Source organism: Melanotaenia boesemani, chromosome 4 (assembly GCF_017639745.1).
Source record: "Melanotaenia boesemani isolate fMelBoe1 chromosome 4, fMelBoe1.pri, whole genome shotgun sequence".
Taxonomy (NCBI): domain Eukaryota; kingdom Metazoa; phylum Chordata; class Actinopteri; order Atheriniformes; family Melanotaeniidae; genus Melanotaenia; species Melanotaenia boesemani.
The window spans coordinates 5,427,392-5,443,521 of record NC_055685.1 but is presented as its reverse complement, the minus strand read 5'-3'; the positions used below and the strand labels follow the sequence as shown (position 1 = coordinate 5,443,521).

Sequence of the window (16,130 nt, the reverse complement as noted above, 5' to 3'; positions counted from 1 at the left end):
TTTGCTCCTCGGTCCTGCAGAATGATGCCAACTGTGACTGCTATCAAGCAGGAGACGGCTATGCTAAAGACGCCCGGCTTAACTGTCCGTCCTCTCTGGTGGTGTCTCCAGACGGGACGCTGTATGTGGCTGATTTGGGAAATATCCGGATCCGAGCCATACGACGCAACCAGCCGCCCACTGGTTTGTATGATCAGGGCATGCAGAAACAGATGCTGCTGGTTTCATGTTGAAGCAGAACAACAATAAGAAGCTCCACACAGATCTAGAGTCGGTCAGAAGTAGCTGCAGTGTGAGCTGATGGCCACCAGGTGGCAGACACGATCTGCAAGAAGAAAATGCTGGAGCTTCCACTCTAGATGTTAATGTTTACACATGGTGAGTTTCTCGCAGCTTAAATGAGGAAATACAAACTGGAAAAAAACCTCCTGACCAGGCTGGAGGTCCTCAGTTATACAGAGTCCTCAGACTTTGATGGATCACACTCTGTCCACCACCTCTCTACTGATGCTGAGTGGGGAATTTCTCTGAAAGATGACCTCCAATCATCCATTTTCTCTATACTATTAATAGATCCATATTCACTGTAGTAGTATCTACAGGTTAGGGTCGCTTACCTCACGCATGTTCACTTAGAAAACGATGAACAGGGATGAATATTCTCCAACAGTGATCAAACAGTGCATGAGAAGCTGTGATGGGTACCGAGGTGTAGTTAGCACACACTTTTTACCTGATGCGAGCTGGGATAGGTGACCCAGTGTTGCAATAAGCAGTTATAGACAAAGGACAGCAGACTGCAGTAGAAAACAGAGTAAATAATAAAGATAAATCTGTCCATCTTCAGGATCTTTGGCTTCTGGTCCCAGCTCCTTCGAAGTGGCTTCTGCAGTCTCTCAGGAACTCTACGTGTTTGATGCAAATGGGACTCACCAGTTTACCATGTCTCTGGTTACTGGAGACTATAAATATAACTTCAGCTACAGGTTGGTTTCTGTCCACGTTTTCTTCTTTCTTTACATTTTCCTCCTTCTATTAAAACTCAGTCCACTTCTTCTGCTCTTATTCCTTCACCTGCAGCAATGAGGAGGACGTTACGGCGGTGACGGACAGCAGCGGGAATACTCTTCGCATCCGCAGAGACACAAACAGGATGCCTGTGCGTGTGGTTGCCCCTGACAACCAGGTGAGATCCGCAGACGTTCCTCCAGCTCAGCTCAGAAGTGGCTTGTTAATCGGAACATTTCAGGAGCTTTTAGCTAGTTGCTGAACCACATCAGAATTCACAGGAAGTAGTGGAAGAACCGCGCTGTGTGTGTCTTTGATTGATGTGTAGGTGATCTGGCTGACCATCGGGACCAACGGAGGTCTGAAGACCCTCACAGCTCAAGGTCAGGAGCTGGTCTTATTCACTTACCATGGCAACAGTGGCTTGTTGGCTACAAAGAGCATCCAGATTGGCTGGACCACCTTTTATGAGTAAGCAGCATGATGATGATGATGATGATGATGATGATGATTATGATTATGATGATTATGATGATGATGATGATGAGGCACTGGGAGGACATGTGGGAGGACACTCAGCTACACATTTATTAACCACTGGAATTATTTTTGTCCATTTATACTTGTTTCTAAATAACTAAATCAAATTAAAAGTGAATTTGACTGAAATGATTTATTAATAAAATCATTTAATGAAAACTGGATAGATCCGGTATGACCTCTTCAGTACATTTATCTAAAGATAGTACACATTGCTGTGTGTGTGTGTGTGTTTTCTGTACATTGAAGTATTTTTCACTAGTAACATGAAAGGTACAACAGTGATGGGAACTGATGCTGCGTTCTAACCGTCCTTGTAGCTACGACAGCGAAGGGCGTCTGACCAACGTGACCTTCCCCACTGGCGTGGTCACAAATCTCCATGGCGACATGTCATCTGGAGCTGTTGCCGTGGACATTGAGACATCGGGGAGGGATGAGGACGTTTCCATAACAACAAATCTGTCATCCATAGACTCCTTCTACACTCTGGTCCAGGGTAAGGTGGTGTGTGTAGAAGAGAAAGCTAACACACCATGTGCAACTTAAAAAACTAAACTTTAAAAGGGGACGATGACACAGCTCCTCATCTCTGCCACATTTATTTATTATTATTCTAGTTTCTCTGTTTCTGCTGGAGTCTGTGTTGGGTTTTTGAAACATTTTGCTCTGAAACTTTACATCTTAGTAGAAAATACAGATTTTCAGGCAGAGAAAGAAATAAACTCTGATGCAGTTTTAACCCTTTAAAGTTCACACTAAGAAAAAAACTGTTTATTGTTTATCATAGACAATTTATTAGCATTTTTTATCTCCTTTAGACAATTATAATGAGAATAATGGTTGCGCTAATACTTAATAATATAGTTACAATAGTAAAACTGTCAAAACCTCAAACAGCAATGAGAAAAACAAACATTGCTGACAGTCCCAGAAGCCGGCGTCTATTGCACTAAAATAAGTTGAGAGATTTAGTCAGGATATGGTTCTTGGCAGGACCTTCTCTAGCACAGTAGCTGACAGGTGGAAGAAAGGATTTATACTTCAGCTATGCAGGGGTGGGTCTAGAAAAGGTTTGAAGGGGGTCCAGGAAAAGCGAGGCACGAATGGGACCTTTTTGTTTTAATCCAGATCATCAGTTTTATCAGTTTCTTCATCAAAATCAGCTGTTTAACTTCATGAGTTAACTTCTGGTGGTTTTATGACAGAATTTATCACCATGCGATCATGTGGAGACGATTGGGGAGATGATGATGTATGAATTCTGCTTTATGATCTAGAACATGGTAGAGATGATGCAGATAGAAATACATACATGCTGCATTTACTGACCCTTGGACATCTGATGTTTACCCAAGGGAAAATCAGTTAACGCTGAATATTTGTAGCTTGCAGTAAAAATGGGTAAATTTCAGGAGTAGTTGCAAATGGAGATTAATCATGATGAATTTATTTGTAAACTGTGATTAATCTGATTAAAAATTGTAATCCTAGTATCTACAGTATATTCTCTCACTTTTTAAATAAAATAGTCTGGTATCATTTGTCTTCCCTTACAGATCAGCTTCGTAACAGCTACCAGGTGGGCAACGACCGCTCTCTGAGGGTCATCTACGCCAACGGGATGGACACACACTACCAGACTGAGCCGCACATACTGGCAGGTACGTCCTATAACAGACCACCATCAAACCAGTTTCATGTCACATTCGTCTAGCATGTTCACGTGTTCCCTGTTTTTCTGTCATGCCAACACTTTCTGCTGCTTTACACATATTTTACTCATAAACCATGTTTAAACATTTCTTTTAGAAATCGTAAGATATAGAAGATTTAATTATTCTAATCGGCACAATGTGATTTCCCACTCTGTAAACACAGATTTGCATTAATTATTGTATAAAATCACCTTATAAATAAAAGCTTCAACACTAATTGTTGCCTCAGGATAAAAACCTGATTCATTCATGTTTGTTTCACATTGATGTCAGATTTACATTTGCTTTTATTCAGTTTATGTACATATGTAGTTTTATCTCAGCATCATACAGAGAAATTCAACAAGTTCAGTCCAAATTCAATTAATTATAATGACGTTAAATGAATGGATAATATATACTTCATTAATCCCCAGGAGAAAAGCATCATTTTTAGTAGTAATAAATTAAATCAAAATTTAACTTAATTTATTTTTTTTATTTATATTTAAATTCAGATTCAGATTAAATATTAAATCAATTTCATTATTGTTTTATTTATTTAAATGAGATGTATTTAATTTATATTTACATTAAATATGAATTATATAAAATCAGTATAAATTTGTAATGATCCAAACTTATTCATTTCAGTTTCTGTCTAGTTTAATTTAGTTTGGTGCGACAATAATTTTATGAAATAGTTTCTGATCTAACTGAGATGATGTCAGATATAAAAGCTGTTTTTTTACTCTACTGGAACTGGAATCTTTTCACTACGATGGCGTCTTACACTCAGTGTAAGTCTGTGCTGTTGCATCTTCTTAATTTATTTGGTCTGTTGAAGTGAAACCTGTTTCTGGGAGAACATCAACGAAGACGCAGAGGTCACATGTAGATAACTAGCGGTTGTCATGTAACACTTCTGTTGTTGTGTTTCGTGGTCTTATGAGGATGTGGTGCACACCTTGGTGTGTCGGTGCTAAGTTTCTCTCCCCACTAGAGGCCTGGCATGCACACTACTTGTGTGTTTATTTGTGTTTTCCCTGCACTGCGACAGTTTTCATTTCACTGTCGTGCTAATGCAACTTTTTTCAAATACTCAAAGGAAAAAGTTTAGTGTTTTTCTTTGAAACGCTGTCATGTAAACAGGTCCTTAGGACATCCAAAGATGTCTATAAATGCTCTGAAGGGCTCTCTGTGTGTCCCTGATCAGTTTTATTTATGATTAAAACACAGCTGAGTTTCTGCTTCCTCTTTTCTATCCATCAAGGTGCTGCTAACCCCACCGCTGCCCGACGCAACATGACCTTACCAGGAGAGAATGGCCAGAACCTGGTGGAATGGAGGTTCAGGAAGGAGCAGACGCGAGGAAAAGTTATTGTCTTTGGGAGAAAGCTGAGGGTGAGTTGTGTTGTCCACCTGAAGGAGACGGCGTTCAGATACCCGCAGGAGGAGGAGCCTAAACAAATCCAAAGATAAACAAAACTTTTACAGTCTTCAGGAAAAAGGTGTTATTTATCAGAAAATCTTTGTTTAAACAAGCCTGGTCCTCCTGGGCGTGGTGCTGCTCTCTGCTTTAAAATGGGCTTTGGGAGGGTGTTGCTTCCGGGCTCTTGGGGCTCTGGGCTCTGGGCGCCCTTGGCCGGTTTTTACTACAATACTACAACACAGTCTGGAAACATTACATATTTAGTCATAAACATTTTCCCCAGGTTATCAGAACTAACAAAGCTAAATTATGTCCTGCTACTCAAAACAATAGAGGATGATCTCTCACCACCATTAAAATGATGGTTTTATCTAAAGTAAACTACCTGTTTTCAACGATACCCACTAAACCATCCTCCAGTTGGTTTAAGTCACTGGACTAACATATATCCACATTTCTATGGAAAAACAAACCATCACATGTCAGTCTAAACACTTTACAATAGACTAAAGACAGAGGTGGATTGGAGCTACCCAACTTTAATCGATCGATCGGGTCAGATATTTGCTGTTGACCATCGTCAGTTCTTATTGGTTAGCTGTGTTGGTTAAATATGTGCTCTAATCCACCTTCTACAATACTGGCGTGAAGCACTTAACAGCAACCCCAAGACGGATATTCATGTTGTGTTTGTTGACTTCTGTCGTGCCTGATTCTGGGTCGTTGCATCGTAGAGTCTCCACATCTGCTTGGAGTTCAGAACTCATCAGATCTGTTTTAGGAATCCCATGCACACAACATACTCTCTAAAGTTAGACCCAGGATTTATCATCTCTGTGTGGCAAAAAGAGCAGGCCTTCCACCTGGAATATGCCAGCCTAGTTTGTGGTGGCCTGACTAAAACCATTTCTGAGGAGTTAGAGCCGTTAAACGGAGTTGCAGAATAATTGTCATCCTACATTTTTCTCTTCCCACCTTAAGTGAGTTAGGAGGCTACACTTTCCTTCTCCAACATCCTGAGGACAGCTCTTCACCTCTTGTTATGCAGTGTATTCCTGCCATGCCAAACTTTTTAACAAGTGAAACTGAAACTGCTCCAGGGGAACCGGTGTTACAGCAGCACCAGCACTGACATCAGGTTTTCAGGTTGGGCTTATAGAGACCAAAATCCAGAGTGAGGAGTTTAATTAGTATTTTCATGTTGAAAACTTACCTTTAATGTGGACACCTGAACTCAGAGAGACCACAAAACAGTAGAGATTTTGCTCCATATTAACAAGACAGCGTCACACAGTTGCTGCAGGTTTGTCGGTTGCATCCATGATGAGAACCTCCCGTTCCACCACATCCCAAAGCTGTTCTACTGGACTGAGAACTGGTGACTGTGGAGGCCGTTGGTAAGGTTAACTCATCGTTATGTTAAACCAGGCCACGTTGACGTTGGTACTAAGAGGCCCAAAATGGACAAAGATGCTGGGGCAACACAAAGTGCTTCACATGAAAAAAATCAATTTATGCATATTAAAAACAAAACGAGCCTTTGCACTCATCAAAAGTGACTACATAAAAAGAAAAAAAAAAAAAAAAACATGCTTATACACACACGTAGCACTCCCCCCCCCCCCCGATTCTGCACAAACATGACTCCTTGATTTCTGTCTCTGAACTAAAAGTAGTATAAAACACTAAAAGTGATAAACTCACAGTTTGAACTTCAGCAAGTTGTCTTGACCATGTCGTCATGACTAGATGTGTTGAGTTGCTGCCATGTGATTGGCTGATTAGATATTTGTGTTAACAGGAAGTTGAAAAGGTGAAGCTGATAAAGTGGGCGGTCTCCCCTCAGTAAGACGAATTTAATAATTCAGCCCATCAAACATCAGTATGATTTTTATCCATTTTTGTTTATATCTTCTCACTTTAAGGTAAATGGACGAAACCTACTGTCTGTGGATTATGACCGAACGTTGCGAACAGAGAAAATTTATGATGACCACAGGAAGTTCCTGCTCAAGATCATCTATGACACCCAAGGCCATCCTACTCTCTGGGTTCCCAGCAGCAAGCTGCTGTTAGTTAACCTGACATACTCCAGGTAAGTACAGCATGTTTTAAACTACAAAGGCCAGAACCATCTGAATGTCCCAAAATGTATCTTAACATTTTAAAATGAGCTCAAGATTAGGGAAGAGGACATTATTTTTAAGAACATTTTTAGATGTGGATGTGATGTCCTTGGACAACATGACTGTATGTTTGTGTGTTTATGCAGCACAGGTCAGGTGACAGGCCTGCAGAGGGGTCCGACCACAGAGAGGTGGGAGTACGACAGTCAAGGAAGGATCATTTCCAGAGTCTTTGCTGATGGAAAGATATGGAGCTACACTTATCTAGATAAGGTAGATGATGAAACTTCAGCCTTTATCAGTAATGCTCTGTGTTATATTCATCTAAATGTTATTGAACAGCTCCATCTGCTCTTTCTCTACTGACAGTAGTCTGACTAAGGCAATTCCTCTAAGGTATAGTTAGATCAGTAGAGTCACAAGTTAGACCACTTTATAAACAACTTCTCTGCAGCAGCTTTTTCTGCCATAATCAGTTTCAGTACATACTTTGACTGCAGATCTGATTGTAGGTCAAATGATCTGCAGGATGTCGGATGGGACAGGATCAAGAGGACAGGTCGTGGGTTTTGAGTTGACAAGAAGTTTAGAGACTTTGTCCTCATTTAGAGAGCGGAAGGAGCAGAGTGAGGCACCAGTAGCTGGTTTGGTTAGGCTGAGTTGGTCAGGCTCAGTGAATTGGTTACTGATGGTAGCGACCTTTTCAGTCAAGTGGGAAGCAAACATTTCTGCAGTCAACACACTGGGTGGCTGAGCAGGTGGTGGAGATAGAAGAGAGTTAAACACCATGAACAGTTGTCGTGTGTTGGGAGCATTGCGGACATTGTTCTGATAAAAGGCTATCTTGGTAGCCTTTAGGCTGGATGTGAAAAATGCAGGTCTTTCCAGTACTCCGACAAGTCAGCATCCTCTTTTCATTTGGGACACTTTCTTTCTGCATAAATAAATAACACAATGTACTATGTGTGTACCATAAACCTGAACTGAACCCTAACTCTTTATCATGTCCTGATATAAAAAGCTTTTTTTTTCCTTCTTCAGCTGTTCTGACAGTATTTTGTCCATCTTGGTATCCTCTGTCCTCTCTCAGTCCATGGTCTTGCTGCTGCACAGTCAGCATCAGTACATCTTTGACTATGACTCGGGGGACCGTCTGTCGGCGGTCACCATGCCTAGCGTGGCTCGACATACCATGCAGACCATAAGATCCGTGGGATACTACAGAAACATATACAACCCCCCAGAAAGCAATGCTTCAGTTACTGTGGACTACTCTGAAGATGGACAGGTGTGTGTCCACCAGACCGGATCCTTCTTTGTGAAAAATCTGAGTGCTTGTTTGTTTTGATCAGTAGCAGATAATCTGATGCAATTTTATCATCATTCATGTCTTTTTCCTTTTGCAGCTCTTCAGAATTGCCCACCTAGGTACCGGACGGCGGATACTGTACAAATATCGCAGACAGGTATTTATTTTTTACAAACAACTTTGTAAATTCAAAATGACTGAAGCTATTATTAAAAGGTACTATTAATTTGTTACTGTATGAAAATGTAGGTGTGTATTCTATCTATATATACACACACATCTATGAAGATAGATCAGGTTAAGATATCTAATGAGAGTTAAACAGCAAAAGGAAGCAAGGAGATGTCTTCTCTAAATCATTGGTGCTGTGCAGATGGTGGAGACACAAGTCTGATAATTTATGGCCCATAAGTGTTGTGAGAGAAGTTATTCACAGGTTCTGAGACACAAGCCAGAGCAGGAGCCTTCTCTAACAAAGTAGTTGACTGGTGGTAGAAATTATTTAAACTTCAGCTATGCAGGGTCGGGTCTTGAAAACTTAAATGGGGGACCAGGCAGGGGTACTGGCCAGGAAAAGGTTGGCACAAAGGAAAAATATTTTTAAGGTCTTGATTTTATGTATACTGAACAGATTATGCAACTAAGTGATCATCTTTTTCTGTTGATAGAATACAGTAATAGTCACAAATGGTGATTAATGATTAATTAATTTGTAAATTGTGATTAATCTGATTAAAATGTTTTATCATTTGACAGCCCTAATATATATATATATATATATATATGACCCAAAGGGTGTTCCTGTAAATATATGGATTTGTTGTGTTTGTGTCATCAGAACAAGCTGGCGGAGATCCTTTATGACTCAACACGAGTCAGTTTCACATACGATGAGACTGCAGGCGTCCTTAAAACCGTCAACTTGCAAAGCGAAGGCTTCATCTGCTCCATTCGTTACCGGCAGATCGGCCCACTAGTCGACCGGCAAATATTTCGCTTCAGCGAGGATGGGATGGTGAACGCACGCTTTGACTACACCTACGACAACAGCTTCAGGGTCACCAGCATGCAGGCCGTCATCAATGAGACTCCACTGCCAATCGATCTCTATCAGTTTGATGACATATCTGGGAAAGTGGAGCAGTTTGGGAAGTTTGGAGTTATCTATTATGATATCAATCAGGTAAGACTTGGATAATCTGATCGTTGATGTTGGTAAACTGACCAGACAAAACTGGTAAAGCTCCATCAGCTTGATGGAGCATTTTTTTCTGTTGGTATCTGTGTCCTTGTTTATAGACACATTACGCATTTTCGTTGAGGACCCCCATCATGCAAATACTAAGATGGCATGGACCCCCTCCCCCACTCCTTGCTGAAACCATGCTTGGTTTATGCTTTCACTAGTGAGATCCTTGTCATAAATATAATTATCTTATTTTTCATTGTGTTTAGGTTTATTTGACTTTTTAAAAATTTTATTTTAAAGGTTATGGCCGTTTTTGTAGAAACTTTCAGGAAATCTCGGAAATGGAATTAAGGAACAAGTGATTTTGGTGGTGATCCAGATTGCTACCTAGATCCAGGAATCTTTTTTAAAGGATTCTTTACTATGGGAAGATAAGAATGATTTTGCCATAAAAGCTTCTAACTCAAAAAAGATGGTCACAATGATTGGGGGAAAAAAAAAGAATTACAGTGGCTTGGCAGAGGTCTGTGCTCTGAGTGCTTGTGCTCAGTGAGTTGTAAAGAAGCCGCAGTGTCATCTCTGCATTTTCTAGATTCTTCTCCTAAAGAAAAGCAATTGCTGTAAAATGTGACTGATTTCCTGCACATGTCCCTGCTTGTCTCAGATCATATCAACGGCAGTGATGACCTACACTAAACACTTTGACCAGCACGGCCGCATCAAGGAGATCCAGTATGAGATCTTCAGGTCTCTGATGTACTGGATCACCATTCAGTATGACAACATGGGCCGGGTCACCAAGCGTGAGATCAAGATAGGACCGTTTGCCAACACAACCAAATATGGTTATGAGTATGATGTTGATGGACAGCTGCAAACGGTCTACCTCAACGAGAAGCTGATGTGGAGGTAGGTCGGCTCATTTACTTGAACTGAAAACTTCTTCATCTATACCAGCAGTTATAGGTAATTATGATGATTTTTGGTCCTCCAGGTATAATTATGACCTGAACGGAAACCTGCACCTGCTGAACCCGGGAAACAGCGGCCGGTTAACGCCGCTACGCTACGATCTGAGGGACAGAATCACCCGTTTGGGAGATGTTCAGTACAGGCTGGATGAAGATGGATTCTTGAGACAGAGAGGAGCCGAAATATTTGAATACAACTCCAAAGGTGGGAAGCTGACATTCACAAATTAAATTATTTCTGCTTTTTATTTAAGATTTGACCATTCCAAGCATGTCAAGCGTTTTACTTTACAATTAGTCAGTCAAAAATAACTTGTTAACAGCGTTAACTAATTTATGTAATTAATTAATTGCATTAAAATTTTTAACGCTTCCACAGCATCAGTTGTCTCCATTTTGCACAAACTTCACTGTTCTGGTCGTCTCTGTGTCTGCCCAGCACAGCCTCCTCCTCCCCCTCCCTCCCTATGAGACGTCTTCTCTAGATCAGGGGTGTCCAGCTCCGGTCCTCAAGGGCCACAATCCTGCAGGTTTTTGATGTGTCCCTGCTCCAAAACCACCTGACTCAAATTAATGAGTCACTTAATTTGATTCGGGTGTGTAGAACCAGAAAACAGGACAGCGGCCCTCGAGGACCGACTTTGGACCCCCCTGCTCTATATCGTTGCTGTTGTGCAGATGTTGGAGACACAGGTTTGATCATTTAGCAACAATGGATGTGGTGGGAGAAATTGAGACCAGGTTCTGAGATATAAATCAAAGCAGGATCCTTTTCTAACAAAGTAGTTGACAGGTCGTAGAAGGGATTTATACTTCAGTTATGCAGGGGCGGGTCTAGAAAAGTTTTGATGGGGGGCCAGGCAGGGGTACTGACACAAATTAGAAGGTCTGGATTTTATTATTATATTTTTTTTATTATATTTTATTGAACTGATGACAACTAAAGTGAAAATCAGCACTAAATATTTGTAAGCATTGGCTCTTTCTATTGATACAGTATAGTAAAAACGGGCATATTTCAGACAGTCATGGATGGTGATTAATCATTAGTTCATTTGTAAGCTGAGATCATTTGACAGCCCAATTTATAATATAAGAATTATAACAATCAGCCAAGTCTCCAATCCTCCTTCATTTTCTTCATATTTGATGTTTCCCCTCAGGTCTTCTGATTCGTGTCTACAGTAAAGCTTCCAGTTGGACCATCCAGTACCGCTATGATGGCCTGGGTCGGCGCGTAGCATCTAGAAACAGTCTGGGCCAACACCTTCAGTTCTTCTACTCTGACCTGAACTACCCTACCAGGATCACCCACGTCTATAACCACTCCAGCTCTGAGATCACATCTTTCTACTACGACCTGCAGGTAGCTGCTGTGGGAAGTCTTAGTGTGTCGGTCACGCTGCTGGAAACGATTACTGTAGCTTCAAGAAGAGCACTGCAGGAAATCTGAACTGAGATTATATTTTATTTAACGTTTGATTTATGGTTGGAGCAGCTTTCTCTCTGCTGATATATTTCTAGCTACTTACAGAATCACATCTCTTATCTACCAGCTGCTCTCAGTTTAGAGAGCAGTCCTCCTGTCAGATGCTGCATTCTGTAAACTGAAGAAAAAGTCAGAACTGGTCTTTAATGCAAGTTTTACATCATGATGCATTAGAATATTAAGCTTAGTATTAAGTCTGCCCTCCTGCCTCTGTTCATACCAGCTGACTTTCACCAGGACTCACTGATTACAGGCCAGCAAAGGCTGTCCCACTCATTCTCACTTTTTAACAAACCTTCCTGGAGTGGGATCTCCATGGCAGATGAAAACCAGTTCCAGATGGTTTTCCAGATAACTAGTTAAGATTAAAATGTCCATCATAAAACTTTAAAGAACTTCAGAAAGTCCGGTGAACTGGTGCTAAAGACCCCAGATTTTAAAATGACTCCAGATTAGTGGAGTTGTTTCAGAAAGCTCTAAAGTGTAGGAGAGGGAGCCCTTCCAGTCCAGTCCAAAATCCCTCTCCTGAGATACCATCTCAGGTAAAACAAGAATCTGTTGAACATCACCAAAACCAAATGTTAAGTTAGAAATACCTTCAGCTCCTCTAAAGTGGAGAGATGAGATAATCCCAAGATAACTGCCCTTTGTACATGTCACAGCAGCAAAAGAAGATATGACACTTGTATGAAAACAGAAAAGAAACAGCATCAACTGACTGAATTCTGACTGGGTAGTCGTAAAAGTCCATGTGGTTTTTAGAAAAAACTATTTGCAACTTGCATTCCTGAACACGCTGACAGATTTAACAATGAACCAACATTACAGTCATCATCAGAGCTGGTTAGAGTTCTGTGCTGAACATGGTCCTGGAAGCTGAAAAGAAAAATGCTGGAAGACAAACATCTGGAAATGGCTGCGCGTTGCCAGGAAGACGTTTGAGCACATGCAGGGAATCTGCTCACTACTGCCACCCCGTTCTGGAGGTGGAAGCCGTTTACAAACTAAACCTGTTAAAATTAAGTTGTAACATAAATTATTCCAGTAAATATAAAGTTGTTGTATGTTATGGTAAAATTACACAATTTAACATGAAAAATAACATGATTTGATTTAGAAGCATGTCTCAGGATGATGTAATAAACTCACAGGAAGTCATTTTCACCAGCAGCCATCAGGGTTTTGAATAATAATTAATTTATATGCAAAATCTGCTTCATTTTATATCTATTGTTTGTTACAAAGGATCAATTTCTCTTCCTGTTAAGGAACAATAAAGATCAAGTTCTAATCTAGTCTATATTAGATGCTTTATCATTTGAAGTATCAAACTGTAATAGTAATGTGCATGTGTAATTCTTGTGTAAATAATGTGTCACCCATAACGAATGCAGCTGTCATGTGTGCTAACAGGGTCATGTGTTTGCCATGGAAATCAGCAGTGGAGAAGAGTTTTATATTGCGTGTGATAACACCGGGACTCCTCTGGCTGTCTTCAGTAACAACGGGCTGCTGCTGAAACAGGTACGACTGTTTCCTCTCGGACAGAAAGCAAAATGTAGAGATCTTATCCACATCAGATCATACCTGTCTGTGGGTTTGTAGGTACAGTACACGGCGTATGGAGAGGTTTACTTTGACTCCAACCCAGACTTTGTGTTGGTGATCGGCTTCCATGGAGGTCTTTATGATCCTCTGACAAAACTGTTGCATTTTGGAGACAGAGATTACGACATATCTCCAGGAAGGTGAATACTCACCACTGATTTACTCTTTTCCAGTCCAAGTATTACAAACACCTCCCATGTTGCTTGTTATTGTCACACCAGTGTTGTTTTCTTATTATCCTCATTATTTTTTAATAAAGATGGACGACTCCTGACATCAGCACATGGACACGTGTTGGTAAAGACCCCCAGCCCTTCAACTTGTACATGTTCCGAGGCAACAACCCCATCAGCAAGATTCACCAGGTCAAAGAGTATGTTACAGGTAAACACACGGTCGGTACCATGGAACTGCACATGGCTCATTAAATCACTTGGGGTTCAATTTAATTCAAATCAATTAATCCATTTTCTGCCGCTTATCCGGAGTCGGGTTGCGGTGGCAGCTACCTAAGCAGGGAAACCCAGATTTCCCTCTCCCCGGCCACATTCACCAGCTCATCCGGCGGAATCCCGAGGCGTTCCCAGGCCAGCCGAGAGATGTAGTCCCTCCAGCGTGTCCTGAGTCTTCCCCGGGGCCTCTTTCCGATGGGACATGCCTGGAACACCTCACCAGGGAGGCATCCTGACCAGATGCCAGAGCCACCTCATCTGGCTCCTCTCGATGCAGAGGAGCAGCAGTTCTAATCTGAGGCCCTCCCAGATCATCAAGCTTCTTACCCTATCCTATCTCTAAGGGAGAGCGCAGCCACCCGGCAGAGAAAACTCATTTCGGCCGCTTGTATTCGTGATCTCGTTCTTTCGATCACTACCCACAGCGCGTGACCATAGGTAAGGGGAGCTTTGCCTTTTGGCTCAGCTCCTTCTTCACCACGACAGACCAATGCAGAGTCCACATCACTGCAGACGCCGCACCGATCCACCTGTCGATCTCCTGCTCCATCCTCCCCTCACTTCCTCATTCCCGACCCCACGTTTTCCGGCTGAGGACAGCGGTCTCGGATTTGGAGGAAGCCGATTCTCATCCTAGCTGCTTCACACTGAGCTACGAATCGCTCCAGTGAGAGCTGAAGATCACAGCACGATGAAGCCAACAGAACCACATCATCCACAAAGAGCAGAGACCCAATCCTGAGGCCACTAAAATGGATCCCCTCAACACCTCGGCTGCGCCTAGAAATTCTGTACATAAAAGGTATAAAAAGAATCAGTGACAAAGGGCAACTAATCTGCTTGACTACCAATATGGACCAAGCTCTGGCACCGGTCGTACAGGGACCAGACAGCTCATACACCTCCGGAGCTGCCTCCGGAGTCCCACAGGTCAAAAAGGCCCGAAAGGACTCCTCCTTCAGCTTGACGGCATCCCCCACTGCTGGTGACCAACAACGAGTTAGTGGATTTCCACTGCGACAGGCACCCCACGTCACCCGGGACATGATTGAAGCTCTGCTGGAGTTTAAGTTGAAACTCTTTCTGACAGGGGACTCTGCCAGATGTTCCCAGTAGACCCTCACAACACATTTGGGTCTTCCAGGCCTAACTGGCATCCTCCTCCACCATCTGAACCAACTCACCAGGTGGTTGACAGCTTCGCCCCCATCTTTACGTCCAAGAGATCTGGCCGCAAGTCCCAACATACGACTACAGAATGACTACAAAGTCCCTACGGCCCCTCCTTCAGGTGGGTAGTCCACAGGAAGGGGGGGGCCATGTCACCCTTTCGGTCTGAGCCCAACCAGGCCCCATGGGCAAAGGCCCAGCCATTAGGTGCTCACTTCCATGGCCCACCGCCAGGCCTGGCTCCAGAGGGGAGCCCCGGTAACCCACTTAGATCCATTGTTTTTATTCATCATAGGGGTCTGTTGAGCCACGCTTTGTCCCTCCCCTAGAAACCTGTTTGCCATGGGTCATCCTACCAGGAGCATAAAACCCCCAACAACATAGCATCAATTCAGTTCAATTCAGTTCAGTTCAGTTTAGTTCAATGGTAGTACAGTCTGGGAGCTGTAGACCAGCTGTGGTACCAAATGGAAAACCAGCTGTAGAACCAGTTCTGGAACCAGTTAAGTCCCAGTTAGTGTGGGATCATTTCAAAGAATTTCAATGAATCAGATTATGTGTGAGCTGAATGTTTTCCAGGGAATCATTAGCTGAGAGCTGAACATTAGCTGGAAGTAAATCTTTACTTAGTACAGCCCAGGACAGATGTTAGCCCAAAAACAGACGTTAGCCCAAGAACAGATGCTAGCTCAGGACAGATGTTAGCCCAAGGCCTGAACAACATCTTTAAAGGAATTCAAATGCAAGCATGAAAAAAAAAAAAAAAACACCAAGGAGGTCTGATGAAGAGACTAGCAGAATGAGTTCATGTTCATTTTGGCAGTTTAACAGTTATTACAGTAGAAATATGCCTTAACTTAAACTCCTTATCTTCTTCCATCTCTGTCTCTTTCTCTCTACAGATGTTAACATCTGGCTGGTCACATTTGGCTTTCATCTCCATAACGCTATCCCAGGATTCCCCATTCCTAAGTTTGACCTGACACAGCCATCAGTGGAGATGAAAAAGAGTCAGCTGTGGGATGACCTGCCTGTATGTACTGTAAATACAGTTATGTTAGACCAGGGTGCTCTTGGCCTGTAGTACAGCCTGGCCAACATCAAACTGATGTTGTATTGATGTATCAGATGCTACATGT

General features: G+C 42.2%; 1 protein-coding gene across 7 annotated transcripts in view; it reads left to right on the top strand.

Moving 5' to 3' along the window:
- LOC121638221 (teneurin-3-like) overlaps positions 1–16,130 on the top strand; it is a 226,750-nt gene that overhangs the window by 208,411 nt on the left and 2,209 nt on the right. For all 7 annotated transcript variants that reach the window (XM_041982854.1, XM_041982853.1, XM_041982851.1 and 4 more), the window contains 19 exons: positions 21–183; positions 848–986; positions 1,081–1,186; positions 1,337–1,479; positions 1,869–2,047; positions 3,108–3,212; positions 4,519–4,649; positions 6,603–6,772; positions 6,950–7,076; positions 7,894–8,091; positions 8,210–8,269; positions 8,951–9,295; positions 9,966–10,210; positions 10,296–10,477; positions 11,436–11,638; positions 13,175–13,285; positions 13,367–13,509; positions 13,629–13,753; positions 15,894–16,024. In XM_041982854.1, the coding sequence (XP_041838788.1) occupies positions 21–183; positions 848–986; positions 1,081–1,186; positions 1,337–1,479; positions 1,869–2,047; positions 3,108–3,212; positions 4,519–4,649; positions 6,603–6,772; positions 6,950–7,076; positions 7,894–8,091; positions 8,210–8,269; positions 8,951–9,295; positions 9,966–10,210; positions 10,296–10,477; positions 11,436–11,638; positions 13,175–13,285; positions 13,367–13,509; positions 13,629–13,753; positions 15,894–16,024 (3,006 nt within the window). The remainder of the gene's footprint in view (positions 1–20; positions 184–847; positions 987–1,080; positions 1,187–1,336; positions 1,480–1,868; positions 2,048–3,107; positions 3,213–4,518; positions 4,650–6,602; positions 6,773–6,949; positions 7,077–7,893; positions 8,092–8,209; positions 8,270–8,950; positions 9,296–9,965; positions 10,211–10,295; positions 10,478–11,435; positions 11,639–13,174; positions 13,286–13,366; positions 13,510–13,628; positions 13,754–15,893; positions 16,025–16,130) is intronic.